Consider the following 16,315-nt stretch of genomic DNA (forward strand, 5'->3'; position numbering starts at 1 on the left):
CCGAAGTGAAATAAAATTCGAATCTGCAGAACACAATTGGTATGATAATCGTGTCTGCTCTACCAGTCTCTGTTTTACTACACCTCCAAATCATTTCTATACTTTTAGAAATTAGTAAAAATCAGTACAAGACCGAAAAATTTATTAGACGCCCGTAATCGCGGTCCGAGGAGAATCGGCACAGGGTGCGACCCCCGGTGTCGGCCACATGCTAGGCACTCGAGATGGGCACCAGTGTGCCAGGCGTGGAGGGCCCCGCAGTACCATACATAAGGTCTCGGTGCCTTCCTCTAGTGCCAGTATCGGTCGCCGTGGGGTTTTAGTCAGTAGGAATCTGACACTCCCCCGCCGACCGCCCCCAGGGGTCGGTGGGCGGTCTTATGCAAGATTTCCCCACGTAATAAAAAAAAATTATTTACAGTCACTGATTCGAGTAAAGCTAAGTACATTGTTGCAAAACGCATAATCCAGGTTTCTCGCTTTGCAACATTACTGCGAAGCCTGCTGGCTGCGGCACCGTTATTAAACGTTCGACTTCGACCGAACTGAAATCCCTTCAGTCCTCTAGCGACCGCCGAGGAGTGCGGATCTACATGCCAAACATACATCAAACATCTTATATTCCTGCATTCCCTATATTTCTATATCTCGTATATTCCAGCATTTCTTATACCAGGGCGTCATTTACATTTTTTCATCCCTTATATCTCTGCATCTCTTACATCTCTACATCCCTTACATTTCTGTATCCCTTACACATCTGCATCCATTACATCACTGCATCCCTTACATCCCTACATTCTTTTCATCTCTACATTCTTTTCATCCCTACATTCTTTTCATCCCTACATTCTCTTCATCCCTACATTCTTTTCATCCCTACATTTCTTTCATCTCTTCATTCTTTTCATCCCAACTTTCCTTTCATCCCTACATTCTTTTCATCTCAACATTCCTTTCATCCCAACATTCCTTTCATCCCTACATTCTTTTCATCTCAACATTCCTTTCATCCCTACATTCTTTTCATCTCTTCATCCCTTACATCTCAACATCCCTTACACCTATGTAGCCCTTACATCGTTGCATCCCTTACATATTTACGTATAAATTTAGTTCCCTTTTTCGCCGCTAGGGGGCGCTGTACCGACCTGAAAAATTTAGTTCACATTTTTACCGCCAGAGGGCCAGAATTCGGGCAAGCTTTAGTTCCTTTTTCCAAAACCAGATGGCGCTGATTCGACATCGAAAATTTAGTTCAAATTTTTGCCGCTAGGGGGCGCTGTTTTTCGAGATTTTCACGAAAAGCTCGGAAAAATAGCGCCCCCTAGCGGCAAAAATTCGAACTAAACTTACGATGTCGAATCAGCGCCATCTGGTTTTGGAAAAAGGAACTAAAGCTTGCCCGAATTTTGGCCCTCTGGCGGCAAAAATGTGAACTAAAATTTCGATGTCGAATCAGCGCCATCTGGTTTTGGAAAAAGGAACTAAAGCTGGCTCGAATTTTGGCCCTCTGGCGGCAAAAATGTGAACTAAAATTTCGATGTCGAATCAGCGCCATCTGGTTTTGGAAAAAGGAACTAAAGCTTGCTCGAATTTTGGACCTCTGGCGGCAAAAATGTGAACTAAAATTTTCAGGTCGGTACAGCGCCCTCTGGCGGCGAAAAATGGAACTAAATTTTGCAAAATTTTTGGCGAAAAACTAACTTACCTTTACTTACCTTTACTCGAAGCAGCGTTTATAATATATTTATTATAATGTTTACAGGGATATAAGGGATGGAGGGATGAAAGGAATGTTGGGATAAAAAGAATGAATGGATGAAAAGAATGAAGGGATGAAAGAAATGTAGGGATGAGAAGACTGTAGAGATGAAAGGAATGTAGGGATGAAAGGAATGTTGGGATAAAAAGAATGAATGGATGAAAAGAATGAAGGGATGAAAGAAATGTAGGGATGAGAAGACTGTAGAGATGAAAGGAATGTAGGGATGAAAGGAATGTTGGAATGAAAGGAATGAATGGATGAAATGAATGAAGGGATTAAACGAATGTAGGGATGAAAGGAATGTAGGGATGAAAGGAATGTAGGGATGAAAGGAATGTAGGGATGAAAAGAATGTAGGGATGAAAAGAATGTAGGGATGAAATGAATGTTGGGATGAAATGAATGTTGGGATGAATAGAATTTTGTTATGCTGGGATATAAGGGCTGCAACAATGGAAGGGTTGTAGGGATGTAAAGTAGGAAGGAATTTTGGTAATGCGGGGATGTAAGGGTTGCAGGAATATGCAGAAGGCAGGGATATAAGAAATCTGAAGTGGCGCCGCATGGAGCCAGGCTGGGGACCTGGTCTCCACTGCACGCGGCCCGAGGAATGCCGGCATCGGGTGTGGCCCCCGATGTCGGCGGAGCTTGGTACATGGGGGAGGGTTAAAGGCCAGACCCTCTCTCGAAATAGGGTCGGGGGGGTCCCGTTGTGTTCGTCAGGGGACCCGGGGCCCTTTCTATAGACCTAGTGCAGGCCACCGTGGTGGTTTTAGTGGGTAAAAATCCCACACTACCTCCGGCCCCTCCCCAGAAGGGGCTGGAGGTGTCTTTCTGAAGATTTCCACCACGTTAAAAAAAAAAAAAAAAAAAAATCATGTAAGAGATGCAGAGATGTGAAGGATGCTGGAATGTGAAAGAATTCGTGATGCAAGGGATGCTGTGATGTATGAAATAGGGAAAGGTAAGGTAGTAATAAAATCAACACTTTAAGATGATAAATACAATAAAATTAACGGAGTATGTTTGAGAGGTAGATCCGCACCCCTCGGCGGTTGCTACAAGACTGAGGTTTCACCTCTCTCTAGGTCGAACGGTTAATAACGTACCGCACTTGGCTACGCAACAATGCTGCCAAGCGAGGAATCTGGATTACATGTTTTACAACAATGTTTACTTACCTGTACTCGAATCGGTTGCTGAAAAAAATTTTTTTTTTTTATTTTTTAACGTGGGGAAATCTTGCATAAGACGCCTCACCGTCCCTTGGGGGAGGGCAGTGATGGAGTGTCAGATTCCTACTGACTAAAACCCCACGGCGACCGTTTGGCATTCGAGGAGAGCAGCGAGACCTTATGTATAGTACTGCGGTGCACTCCACGCCTGGCACACTGGTGCCTATCTCGGGTGCCTAGCATGTGGCCAACACCGGGGGTCGCACCCGGTACCGGCTTCTTTTCGGACCGCGTGCAAAGGCGTCTGGAGTCCCCATTCCCGACACCATTTGCTTTTGATATTGAAAACAACTAAGCATAATTAATTATTTTGACAACCGACTTTGGAATTGAACTTTTTATTCATTTTACTGGTAATTAACGGACCGACTCGCTTTAGCGAGAAAACTTTGTCCAGAATTCTGGTTCCCTTTGATTCTATTGTTTTTAGAAATCTGTCAAAATCAGCACGAAACCGAGAAATTAATAAAATAATTGTTTAACAAGCTTTTATTTTTAAAAAGCCGCCATGAAATGTCGTATCTCCGCTACACCACCGCGCGGTGAGCTAAGGTTACTTGAATAAGATATATTTTTATGGCAGGCTTTTTCCGTAGTGGATGCCGAGCGTGGTCGCGGGTGTACATACATACATAATTTGTATTTGTAGATATAGGAGACATTTAAATTATGGATTCTCAATATAAGTCAGTATTTTTTACTGTAACGTATAAACTACATGATAAATCCTTTTATTAATATAGTAATGCGTGTATTTCATATTACTATAAAATATAAAGTTGAAAGTTAATACCATACCTGCTTTCTGTACTTCAACATAACCTTTTCAGTAATCATTTTAATATGATATTTAACATTAGATGATATTTTATATTTATAAATATAATTGTAAAGCATTTCAATGACCAAGTCTTTAATTTATTATTTATATTTAACTACAAATATAATTATAGGACTATTCATCCTGTAAAGTATTTGCAGGACCACTTGGTAAGTATATATATATTTGTAAATATTACATATTACAATTTGTAAAGTTACTAAAAGTTTCTAGGCACAAAATGTTCGACCAGATGGTAGACAGTTTTTAAGTTTTCGTTCAATTAGTGTTAACATTTCATCAATAACGCATGCTGATAGTTCAGCTATATTCAAAATTGGTAGTACAACAGTTGTATGTGGTATTAAAGCTGTAAGTATTTATTATTTAAAATTTTTGTTTATATTTCACATACTTAGTTAATAATAGGCACAAAAATAAATATGAATGAAAATAATATAATAATAGTTCTTTTTACTTCAGGAATTAGCTACTCCTAGAACAGAATCTCCTGAGTATGGATATATTGTACCAAATGTGGAACTTCATCCATTATGTTCTCCAAAATTTCGACCAGGACCACCAAGTGATCAAGCCCAAATTATTTCAAATTTGATAAATAATATATTAATAAATTCAGCAGCTATTGACTTGAAAGATCTTTGTATTTGTAAAGGTAAACTAGCATGGGTTTTATATTGTGATCTTCTATGTATTAATTATGATGGTTCAGCAATTGATGCTTGTGTAGGAGCTTTGACTGCTGCACTTAATACATGTAAGTTTCATATAATTATATTTTAAACAATATTTAAAAATATTAATATACTATTCAGCTAATGTATGTAATATTTTTATGTATAGTAACTTTACCAGAAGTGAATTACAATATTGAAACTGGAAATATTTCTATAAGTTCTGTGAAAAAAATAAAACTTCCAATAAAAGCATTACCAGTTTCTGTTACTTTTGCAATATTTGATAAGTAAGCCATATTATTTCATTTATGATTAAATATTAAGATAACAAATAGAACAGTATTATAAATAAATTACAACTTTAGTCAGTTACTAATTGCTGATCCTACTGATGAAGAAGAAAGTTTATCTTTGGGAAGATTAACAGTTGTATTGAATAAGGAAAAAATCTGTTGTATACATAAACCTGGTATGTAAAATGTTAGTTAAACTAACATGTTTATAAATTTTAACGAAATTTTAATTAATGCATCATATTTTCATTTAGGAGGAATTCCAATCTCCCAAGATATGTTTCTGAAAAGTTTAACAAAATCTAAAAAAAGAGCAGAGTCGGTAAGATCGTTAATTAATATTGCTATAGTATCAACCGAAGAAGAAATGAAAAAATGAAAAATTGTACCAAATTATAAAATAAGCAATAATAAAATAATGTACAAATATTTTATAATATTTAACGTTATATTTTATTTAATAAATTAAGTATAAAAATAGCTTCTTTTTTATTGCATTAAGTTGTATGGTATAAACCTTTCAAGATTAATTACAGTGAAACAAAATTATAATATAATTATCAGAACAGGAAAGCTTCTGATTGCAAATAATTGAGATTTTTAAGATCTCTGGACGAATTACATGAAGATTAAAAGTAATCATTGCTGAGATAAAAGTCATGGAAAATTAATACAAACTAGTTTTTTTCATAATACGCAAAAACTCTTCTTGAGAAATTTCTCCATCACCATCTTTATCTGCTTCATCAATCATTTCTTGTAATTCTTCATCTGTAAGATTTTCACCTAATTCTCTAGCCACTCTTTTTAAATTTTTAAAAGATATTTTTCCTGTGTTATCATCATCAAATAGACGAAATGCTTTTAAAACTTCTTCCTTTGTATCCTTTTCTAGCATTTTTGTGGACATTAAGTTCAAAAATTCTTCAAATGACAAAGTACCAAGTCCATCTGGATCAACATCTGCTATTAATTTTTTTACTTCTTCTTTCTTTGGTTCAAATCCAAGGGCACGAATGGCCACTTTAAGTTCTTTGGTAGCAATTCTTCCAGTACCATCTGGATCAAATAAATCAAATGCTTCTTTTATATCATTTTTTTGTTCAGCAGTCAATTCCATTTTTGGTACACCCTTCTTTTTAATCAATTGTTTTTTAGAAGTAGAGGCCTAAAACAAGATTATTAATTTAAGTATATATATAATCTAATCAAAGTATTAATAAATACTAAATATAATACATACCATATTTAAAAAGTTTAATTAAATAATATCTACTATATTTTTGAAACTTTATATCTTTTGTTTAATTATAAATTTAAAAAAATATCAATGGTAATATAGCAAGTATGATATTTCATTTATAATCAAATTAATTCGCAATGATTAAGTATTACTGAAGTGGTTGTGACACACTTTATTTCATGCTAAAAAACAATTTAATAAGATGTCAATTGTTATAAGGCATTGTCTGATAGTTTGTTGTTTATGTTTATTTAACATAATCATTAAACTTGAAGTTCAAGCCAGTGTATATGACCACGAGGGCAGAAGCAGATTGTAGAGGGGCATCAGAATCATAGTAGAAATTTCCTAACATATACATCTATGGGTCGTATATATGTACATACATACATCTTAGTTTCGGGGTTCCTAATACCCCAAGATGATATTAGCTCGGTGCGCAGATTCTGCACCATCGATGCATCGGGGTCTTTGATACCCCGATGCCATAATGTCGGTATATAGAGCATCACCGGTGTTTCGGGGTCCCTAACACCCCAAGTCATCATCCATTGCGCCATCTATACAAAAGCGGCGCAAACTATTCGTTAACTTACCGACTGCCGAAGAGCCGATTACCGACTGTCGGAAGTTCAGTCGATAAGTCGGTAATTTGTTGAATAGTTTCCGCCGCTTTTGTATAGATGGCGCAGTGGCCAACTTTAAAGTTTGTTAAATAATTATTCTAATAATTTTTCGGTCTTGTTACAATAATAATTGTTCAGTTTTGTGCTGCTTTTGACTGATTTAAAATAAAAATAGAATCAAAGAGAATGAAAATTGTGTCATTTCAGATGTTAGTTTGAGGTGCGGTAAAAGAGTCACTGGTAAAATAGGCACTATTATTATACTGACTGAGCTCTCTGCATGCATCTATAGTCAGTGACATACTTAGTTTGATTCAATTTGATTATTATGTCGTGTTTATATTAGAAAAATTATATTATTATATATGTTTATTTATCTGAAACTACATTTGGTACATTACACATTAAATTAACATCAATACTGAACTCAATATATGCTGTTAGGTATGTAATATATAATTAATCTCACTAATGTATTAAATATTTTATTTATAATTATTTGTTTTTTATTAGGTTAATTAATTGAAAAAGACATTTTCATCATGAATAGAAAAGTGTCTATTAATACTGGTAATACTGGTAATACTGACTTGGATGATAAAATCAATGAGTGGTTACAGTGGAATAAGGTATTAATTTTTTAATTATATATGAAACGTATCTATAAATTAATGCTAATATTTGATGTATTATAGGGTCAAAATGCTGAACAGGAAATTAAAGAACTTATTCAAAATAGCAATAATGAAGTTTTGTCTAAATTATTTCTAAAAAGACTTGAATTTGGTACTGCTGGACTGAGAGGCCGTATGGGTCCAGGATATAGTCAAATGAATGATTTAGTTATAGTTCAAACTGGTCAAGGTTTATCAAAGTATATACTTGATACTAATGCAACTAAAACGAGTGTCATAATAGGATATGATGGACGTTATTATAGTAAAAGGTTAATAAGAATTTTTAATAACTGTAATGTAGTAATTATAGAATTTGTTCAGGAAATGTATTTATATACTATTAAAATTCCCACAACATCATTGCAGGTTTGCAGAACTAACTGCTGCAATTTTTGTGGCAAAGAATGTGAAAGTATACCTATTTTCAAAAGTTGTGCCAACTCCATTTATACCTTATGGTGTATTAAAATATAAGTGTGCAGCTGGAATAATGATCACAGCTTCTCACAATCCTAAGGATGATAATGGTTACAAAGTTTATTGGGAAAATGGTGCACAAATAATATCACCACACGATAAGAAGATTCAAAAATACATACTTGAAAATCTTGAACCAGCTGAATCCTCTTGGGATGTTATGAAAGTTTACACCAGTGATTTATATATAGATCCATGGAATGATATTATGCAGTCTTACTTTAGTGATCTGAAACAAAGTGTTTTGTATCCTGAAGTAAATAGAAATACAATACTAAAATTTGTTTATACTCCCATGCATGGTGTTGGATATGAATATATGACTGCAGCTTTTAATGCTGCAAATTTAAAGGTATTAGTATAATTTCGTAGTATTTTTATAGTATAGTTAATTATAACTTAAAATTGAACAATGTTCTATGTTAAAATTACAAATTATCTTAATTTATTACAGCCATTTATAGTAGTTGAAGAACAAAAATTACCAGATCCAGAATTTCCAACTGTCAAATTTCCAAATCCTGAAGAGGGGAAAAGTGCTTTAGATCTAAGTATACAAATAGCTAATAAAAATTCCTCCTCTATTATTCTCGCAAATGACCCTGATGCAGATAGATTAGCTTGTGCTATAAAAATGAAAAAGTGTGTATCTAAAATTTGTATTTCCATATATTAAATGTAACATGTTTTCATATTTTCTTTACAGTGGTGAATGGTACATTTTCTCTGGAAACGAATTGGGAGCACTGTTAGGTTGGTGGATGTTGCATAAATATCAAGTGCAACATGTTGATACAGATTTTTCAAATGTTTATATGTTGTCATCAACAGTCTCAAGTAAAATTTTGGTATCAATGGCTAAACAAGAAGGATTTAATTTTGAGGTATGTATGTTTAAAACAAAGTTTAGTTACTTTCATCATTTCTACTATTATATACTTTCTTTGGTTTAAAAGGAAACTTTAACAGGTTTTAAGTGGATGGGTAATAGGACTGTGGAATTGAAAAATGCAGGTAAAGAGGTTTTATTTGCATATGAGGAAGCCATTGGTTTCATGTGTAGTACAAATGTCCTTGATAAAGATGGTATAAGTGCTGGCATGCATTTAGCCGAATTAGCGACTTATCTTGAGACTATGGGATTTACTCTCCATGATAAGTTGAATGAAATATACATTCAGTATGTCTTACAATTTATCTATATTAAATAGAAATAAACTGATAATCCATATTTTTGTTCCTTTTAAGTGTATACTCAAATAAAAAAATGTATACATTTATTTTAGATATGGATACCATATTTCTAAGAATTCATATTGGATCTGTTATGAACCAGATGTAATCAAAAAGATATTTGAAAGATTACGAACATACTCTGGGAAATCAAATACAGTAAGAACTTTGCATATAACAATATGTATTTATAAAGAATTTTCATTACTATTTAAACTTCAACTTTTCTTAAGTATCCAGTAGATATTCTCAAGGGGAAATATACCATAACGGGTGTTCGTGATCTAACAACTGGATATGATAATACACAACCAGAAAAGAAGGCAGTTTTACCAGTTTCAAAATCTAGTCAAATGATAACATTTACATTTAACAATGGTTTAGTAGTAACATTGAGAACTAGTGGTACTGAACCTAAAATTAAGTACTACAGTGAATTATGTACGCGTTCAACAGAAAAGTAAGTATTTTATATTTTTAGTAAAAATAACGTAAATTTGGCTATAAAACATTAGTTATTTTATGTAATTAATTTTAGAGATATCGAAGTACTAAGGAATACACTTGATGAAATGGTATCAGCTATTGTAACAGAATTTCTTCAACCTGAAATAAATTGTCTTTTACCACGTACAAGTTAAATAATATTATTAAATAAATATTCTTGGCTATCTGGAATTATAATAGCAGTCAATAAACAAAAAGTTACTGTTTTAAATTTATTACAATGGAACTGTTAGAATATGTGAACATAGATATTCACCTTTACACTTTTTTATTTTTCCATGTAACATGAGTATAATGAAATAAATATTTAAGAAATAAACTTGTTATCAATAATATGTTGTTTCATCAAACACAGTCAGACAGTTTTCTATAAGATGTCCATTAGTTATGAATAAGGTCTGAGTCCAGAAGTATTTTTTTATTCATTTCATCATAAAAAATCATACACAATATATTAATAGTGTTTATAACATTTGTAATAGTTAAAAGTTATATTTAACTTGATCAATTTCACAATTGTATTTCTTTTTTCCTAAATTTATTAATTTTAACAATATATTAACGTCACTTTTCACATGCATATGGAAATCAGCTTTTTTTAATGTGTTTTGTTTCTTTAAAATAAAACGTGATACACTGAAAGAATTATAATTAAATTACATTAAAATATTTAAGAAATTATATTTTATTTTAAAAAAGAAATATTACCTGCTCATCCAAGAAATCCATGACAGTATTTACTTTACATTTGAAACCTTCTGCTTTCAATAAAGAATGTAAAGATTCTATACACAATGGTTCGTAAGCCAAAATTTTATTATGTAGTTCTTTATCAGTATTAATTAATTGTAAAAGTATGTTTTTAATATTTTTTGTATTATCGACTGAAGTCATAGATTCAAGTTCATCAAATTGTTTTTCTTCATCAATAATAGTAATCGGTGAATGGTTATTTGTAATACTACAAAATTGCGAGATTTATAACTTAAATTTGCAAGGATATAATTTACAGACACAAACGTGGAAAAAGAACATACCTGTCCTGTGATAGTGGTGCTTCGCATTCATTATCGTTAATGCAATTAATATAATTTTTATCATAACTCATTCTTTTCGCTGGTGGTTCTTCATCTTCACTACTTATAGTTGTAAATTCAGATTCTATATTCGAGACTGAATTAATTATAGGATGTAACTCATTATAAATATATGTTAATAATTTCACCGCTCTTTCCCGTTTTTGGATTTTTAATCCATACTTGTCTAATTGCGCCTAGAATGAAATTCTTCCAATATAAATTTAACTAGGTATTATGTTATACAATAATATAAATTAATAACATACATGCAATTCTGGTGTCTTCATGTTGCCATAATCTGGAGGAGGAGTAACATTATCTCTAATAATTACAGGTGACTTAACTGTTCTTAAAATTTGGCTTTGACATTTACATTGAGATTTCTTCGAACTATTATTATTTACAACCCTTTTTTTATTAATATTTATATTTGTTTCAGAAACAGACTTTCTCTGAAATTTTCTATTATTTTGTTTTTTGATTGAAGATTTTTCATTAGATGTAGTCAGTTCAATATTGTCATTACTTGTAACAGATGAAATTTCTTTATTTATATTGCAACTTTGAAGAGAATCGCGTTTATTTAACTGATTTATTTCTTTAATATTAGGTAAAGAAATGCTTATGCTATTATCATCATCATCATTAACATGAACACTTACCAAATGAATATCATTTTCAAAATTATCATTATTAGTAGATTTCTCGGAATTTGAAATGTCTTTATTTTCTTGACATTTATACAAATTTGAAACATCAAAATCTAATCCTGGGCTAGAAGATATTGATATAGGAGACATCAAAGGATTGTTGTTAGTATTTGGCTGTTTTGACGATATCAGCAAATTTTTTCTTATTACTTCCATATCTATATTATTTTCTGATTCACTATTTCTTAGTTTACTTAAGTTACTAGTTCTTTGACTTTTTCTACTACTTATTGGTGATGTAACATTGACAGAACAGTCATTTCTATCTTCATCATCAAAACTAGAATTCAGTTGTGTTTTTTCAGTTTGACTTTCATATTCTTTTACTGGATTTATTTTAATTTCAGAATTCCTATTTATGTTTGAAAGTAAAGCAGTATCATTATCCCTATTATTTGTTTTTTCTAATACGTACTTTTTTATATAATCACGATATTTTAGTATGCTATTATTTCCATGTTCTTCTTTATATTTTGAATACATAGACATTTCATCTTCATTCGTATCAACATCCAAAAGAATGCTATCTCGGCTTTCATTAAATTTTGATATGGAGGATGCTTCTATACTTGTGTTATGTACTTCACTTTGAGTGTCTATTTCTTCACTATTAATATTTTTAATCACTAAGTTATTCTTTGCATTTTTCTCTGTACAATTTTCTACATTGCATTCTACGGATTGTGTGGATTCAAAATCAGAACATATACTAGCATTACTTTTGTTATGCATCATGATTGTATTTAATTTCGGGCTTATATAATTGTCAAATATGTTCAAAACATTTCGTCTTTTTTTTCCTGTTTCTTCAAAAACAGTGTTTCCACAAAATACTGTACACTGAATAGTACTGTCATTATTTCTTACATTAAACGGATTTCTATCTGGTTTAGGATTAATTAATAAATTTGAAGTTTCAGAATCAGAATCAACATCTGAGTTTGCATTTTCTTTTCGAAATTGTTCAATAAATAAACTAAGATTACTTTTAAGAGTTTTTCTTTTTAACTGACTCCAATGTGGTGAATTGGAAACTGAATTTATGGTTTCTTCAATGTTCTTAGAACAGATGGTAGAATCAGCCTTACTGACACTTATTTCATCAACGGAATTAAACGTATTAAATTCTTGACTGTTTTTTGGGTCATCAATGTCCATAATATCATCACTACGCTTTATTTTATTCCGTGATATTGTATCATTAATATCGTCAAACATATCAGGAGACATACTACAATACCTGCTAGTATTTACATTATTTAAATAAACATTTTGAGATAATTTTTCTGGATGTATATTCTCCTTTAATTCGTGTGATGTAAATTCCTGATTTGTATCGGAGATTAAATTTTCTAGACTACTATTACTTAAGTTTAAATTATTTTCTTCACCAGTAGTTTGTTTTTCACATTCAATGTTATTTTCATTGTGTATTTGATTTTTTACTTGTTTACTTTCAGTTTCTTTTATTTCTAAATAATCAAACAATTGTTTTACTTTATACTTTCTTGCTAAATTTCTCAAAGATGAGAAACTTATCAACTCTTCAAAAACATTAAAATACTTTTGAATAATTCCACAGTAAATAAATTCCAAAAATGCTAAAGCAATGTTATAAGGTACATCTACCCAGCTAATTTGTTCTTTAATTTCAGGAAACAATGAAGAATTATTAGGTGTAATATCAAGTAGGATATTTGAACAGTGTACGTAGAAAACTAATTTATGTGCCCAAATATGTTTGTTGCTATTAACAAATATTATTAAATCACTCGCAGAACTATCGTTTAATGCATTCCCCCAATTCATTACTAAAGTATTAACGAATTGTTTATTTTGACATTTTTCACATTTTTCATTTATAAGACATAATTCTCTATGAGATGATTCATCAAACATTTCTTTATTGTTAGAAACATTTATTTTAGATTGATTTAAGTTTGTATCCTCTAAGTTGCATGTATTTACAAATTGTAAAGTAGTTTTATTTTCCTGCAGATACAGTTTAAATAAAATTTACAAACTTTCTAAGAGATTATGTTTATTGTATTTGACATCTTACTTACCATTTCTACTTGGCTTTCTTCTGGAATGATATATTCAGAAAGATTTGACACATAAAAACACTCCTGATTTGATGATAAACTTGCTTTATTCCACAGTTGCTTCTCCTTAAAATAAATAAATTAAAATAATGTCAATGTTTTATAGTAAATAATAATAAACAGTATTCATACCTTGTATAAAAGCTTTTTAAGCAATTGGCTTTTTAAAGTAACTTCTTTCCCAATTTCTGGATTATATATGATTTTTTTATTTTGAGTAACTAGTTCATCTTCCATTAAAATTTCTGAAATTTTTTCTGTTAAGATACGATTTCGCTCTTCTTGAGATCTTGTTTGCAAAAGAGTTGTTTGACTGATTCTCCCTAATGAAAAACGTATTATATTAAAAATACTAATTCAATTTTGATCTAAAATAAGAACATGAACGTTTTTACATGATCATACTTTTTTTACTTTTTACCAGCAATGGAGGTTTACTACTTGCAAATCCAAATCTTTCTAAGGGCTCCTCATAAATTGGTTCAACTGTTCCTGATATAAATTGCTCTGAGGTCTTAGAGAATCCCTCAATTTCCTCAATTTCATTTAATTCCTCTACTTCTTGAAGAGATTTTGACAATGCTAATGCAAGTTGAAGGTCAGAATCTTCATGTGCATTCTGTATAAAAGTATCATTCTTAATTTTAAATTTATAAGATATTAAAATAAAATATTTAATTGGAGAAACATACTACTTTACGTGATACTACTTTCTTTTTTTCTTGTACTGTAGGTGCAGCAAGTAAACCTAATGATTTCCTTTCATTTTCCTGACGTTTTTGGAGTTCTATAGCATCTAATAATTTTTTTGTAGAAATATTATTTTTGTAGGCACAGATTTTCATATGTAATGCTTGAGAGTTAAGATCTTTAAATATTTTAAAACATAATGGACATACAAGCGCTGCTTTCACATTAGTAGTATCACTTTTATTGTCGGAACTATTTTCAGATTTAAAAAATGACGATTCTATCGAAGGCTGGGACTGTTTTAAATTTCCCTTTTTCTCTTTCTCTGAATGTTGTTTAAATTTTGTGTCTTTATGATTTTTCGCAGAGCCCTTAAACTTTACAATGGTAATCTTTTTTCTTACATTATGATCATACAATTCATTTAATCTTGATTTATGACCTTTTGATTCTGGACTTTTAAAATCTAATATACTATCATCTTCAGTTTCAACAAATTTATTACATGAATTTTTATTATTTAAAGGTTCTTTATCCATTTTATCTTTACCTGAAGCATATGTATTAAATTTTTATCTTTTTAAATAAAGATATATAATGTTGCATATAATGTTCTTCAATGAATAACTTTGTTCAATGCATTTAGCATCTCAACAAATTTATTTTATTTAATATTACAATAAATGCTACAAAATAAGAAAATTTATTACATTTTTTTAACTAAAAGTTTTATTATTTATATTATTTTTAATAATCATACCTTTATGTATACAATTACTTTAAATGATAAATGAAATATTTGTTTCAGATATTGTTGGAGATGATACTTAAGAGTTTTCTTTTTCTGCTTCCTTTTGACGTTGTCTATGAAGAACTTCTGAAGCAATAGGCTGAAGGTTTGAACTTAGCCAAGATTGTTTTGCCATCCGTTCTTCAGCAATAAGTTTTTGTGTTTTAACGAAATCAATTTCATTAAGCTCATCAATAAATTTCTTTTTCTTGGAAAGACAGTAGCTGCAATGTAATACATGTTTAGATCAACAAGATTTTTGTATACTTACAGTCAACTTTTTAGACAATTCTTTTAAAAAAACATTAAAAAACCATAAAATTGGTTATTTCATTACATACTATTGATCTTACAACTTTCAACACCTTTTATATGATAACATTAATTTACTAATAACCAATAATTATATACACTACTACATCATATATTTTATTGGGTGTTGTCTGATATGAGTCCCATGCATATTAGGCATGGAACCCATATCAGACAATACCCATTTTATTTATTAAATAGAATATTTCAAATATGTAATGAAACTCTGATATATAAATAATAAACTATTCTGAATATTCCATAGACGTATTTACCCTGCATAAAGTAAAATTCCAAAAGGGATCAGAATTTTTGAAAAGTTTACTATTATGGTAACTGTACCAGCAGGTGTTCCACGAAGACTACGGACTGTTCTTTCTTTAAAAACCAATGGCTCGTACATTATATATATGTAATGTTAATATTATAAAATTTGTATAATAATATACGATATTTTTATTATGCACGCTATTCTTATAACAAACAGTGCTGCCACAATAAAACATAAATGTTACATAATTTAGAATCAAGAATATTTATAATTATTGGTAATTCTTTTTTGGCTTTATTTTTGAGGAATTATTTCATTCCATGATATTGTAATTTAAAAACCAGCGAGAGAATAACCTTGTTTTGCGTAATTCGACAGCCGAGAGAAATTCCTAACCACGGTGATTCCCATCTATAGTCATCTTCTGCCGCCATAGTCACATATACGGTGGGGAAACATGATTGATTGATAAATTTCCCTCTCTTGAGTGCGACATTATCTAGGAGCGAACGGCTCCTTTCTGCCTGCTGAAAAATTATCGTCGCCGCGCGCCTTTTTTAAATCTCATCTCATACATTCGCCATACTTTTGCTTCTGTATCTCATCATCGACGTTACAATCATTTCATTCGCTTACAGGTACTTTTACATCATATTGCCTTGCTCGCTCTATTACGTCCCCCTTTTAGTCGCCTCTTACGACAGGCAGGGGATACCGAGGCTGTATTCTAAGCCCCCCAGCCACAGGGGGTAGTTGGGGGGGGGGGGGGGGGGGGGGGGGG

At 31.3% G+C, this 16,315-nt stretch overlaps 4 protein-coding genes across 4 annotated transcripts; 2 read left to right on the plus strand and 2 right to left on the minus strand.

The window, feature by feature from the left end:
- Positions 1 to 3,427: 3,427 nt before the first annotated feature.
- Positions 3,428 to 5,198, plus strand: LOC117600829 (exosome complex component RRP43). The gene is made up of 7 exons (XM_034316754.2): positions 3,428 to 3,689; positions 3,957 to 3,993; positions 4,058 to 4,195; positions 4,307 to 4,601; positions 4,688 to 4,808; positions 4,887 to 4,990; positions 5,069 to 5,198. The coding sequence occupies exons 1-7, from the start codon at positions 3,673 to 3,675 to the stop codon at positions 5,191 to 5,193; spliced, it is 837 nt and encodes a 278-aa protein (XP_034172645.2). The 5' UTR covers positions 3,428 to 3,672; the 3' UTR covers positions 5,194 to 5,198.
- Positions 5,199 to 5,289: 91 nt separating this feature from the next.
- LOC117600830 (uncharacterized) lies at positions 5,290 to 6,354 on the minus strand. Its single transcript, XM_034316755.2, has 2 exons — positions 6,058 to 6,354; positions 5,290 to 5,982 (listed from the first exon to the last, which is right to left on the minus strand). Exons 1-2 carry the CDS (start codon positions 6,058 to 6,060, stop codon positions 5,482 to 5,484), a joined length of 504 nt encoding a protein of 167 aa, XP_034172646.1. The 5' UTR covers positions 6,061 to 6,354; the 3' UTR covers positions 5,290 to 5,481.
- A 435-nt stretch (positions 6,355 to 6,789) lies between these two features.
- Positions 6,790 to 9,865, plus strand: Pgm2a (phosphoglucomutase 2). The gene is made up of 10 exons (XM_034317655.2): positions 6,790 to 7,127; positions 7,197 to 7,312; positions 7,379 to 7,629; positions 7,727 to 8,189; positions 8,292 to 8,479; positions 8,544 to 8,721; positions 8,794 to 9,017; positions 9,124 to 9,229; positions 9,304 to 9,530; positions 9,609 to 9,865. Exons 2-10 carry the CDS (start codon positions 7,226 to 7,228, stop codon positions 9,709 to 9,711), a joined length of 1,827 nt encoding a protein of 608 aa, XP_034173546.2. The 5' UTR covers positions 6,790 to 7,127; positions 7,197 to 7,225; the 3' UTR covers positions 9,712 to 9,865.
- A 162-nt stretch (positions 9,866 to 10,027) lies between these two features.
- Positions 10,028 to 16,306, minus strand: LOC117601195 (uncharacterized). Its single transcript, XM_034317650.2, has 11 exons — positions 15,891 to 16,306; positions 15,539 to 15,752; positions 14,922 to 15,175; positions 14,164 to 14,711; positions 13,877 to 14,090; positions 13,604 to 13,794; positions 13,433 to 13,537; positions 10,923 to 13,358; positions 10,615 to 10,850; positions 10,286 to 10,538; positions 10,028 to 10,213 (listed from the first exon to the last, which is right to left on the minus strand). The coding sequence occupies exons 4-11, from the start codon at positions 14,698 to 14,700 to the stop codon at positions 10,166 to 10,168; spliced, it is 4,020 nt and encodes a 1,339-aa protein (XP_034173541.2). The 5' UTR covers positions 14,701 to 14,711; positions 14,922 to 15,175; positions 15,539 to 15,752; positions 15,891 to 16,306; the 3' UTR covers positions 10,028 to 10,165.
- Positions 16,307 to 16,315: the final 9 nt, after the last annotated feature.

Source organism: Osmia lignaria, chromosome 16 (assembly GCF_051020975.1).
Source record: "Osmia lignaria lignaria isolate PbOS001 chromosome 16, iyOsmLign1, whole genome shotgun sequence".
Classification (NCBI taxonomy): domain Eukaryota; kingdom Metazoa; phylum Arthropoda; class Insecta; order Hymenoptera; family Megachilidae; genus Osmia; species Osmia lignaria.

What these genes read in the sequence shown, in the direction of transcription:
- LOC117600829 (XM_034316754.2), top strand. An exon ending in AGTATTTGCAGGACCACTTG is followed by an intron (nt 3,994 to 4,057) that starts GTAAGTATATAT and finishes AAAAGTTTCTAG; the next exon opens with GCACAAAATGTTCGACCAGA. An exon ending in CTGTTGTATACATAAACCTG is followed by an intron (nt 4,991 to 5,068) that starts GTATGTAAAATG and finishes ATTTTCATTTAG; the next exon opens with GAGGAATTCCAATCTCCCAA.
- Pgm2a (XM_034317655.2), top strand. Translation starts at nt 7,226, where the DNA reads ATGAATAGAAAAGTGTCTATTAATACTGGTAATACTGGTAATACTGAC. An exon ending in GGACGTTATTATAGTAAAAG is followed by an intron (nt 7,630 to 7,726) that starts GTTAATAAGAAT and finishes ACATCATTGCAG; the next exon opens with GTTTGCAGAACTAACTGCTG. An exon ending in AAGAAGGATTTAATTTTGAG is followed by an intron (nt 8,722 to 8,793) that starts GTATGTATGTTT and finishes TTGGTTTAAAAG; the next exon opens with GAAACTTTAACAGGTTTTAA.
- LOC117601195 (XM_034317650.2), bottom strand. Translation starts at nt 14,700, where the DNA reads ATGGATAAAGAACCTTTAAATAATAAAAATTCATGTAATAAATTTGTT. An exon ending in TGAAGACACCAGAATTGCAT is followed by an intron (nt 10,851 to 10,922) that starts GTATGTTATTAA and finishes ATTTCATTCTAG; the next exon opens with GCGCAATTAGACAAGTATGG. An exon ending in TGGATTTCTTGGATGAGCAG is followed by an intron (nt 10,214 to 10,285) that starts GTAATATTTCTT and finishes TAATTCTTTCAG; the next exon opens with TGTATCACGTTTTATTTTAA.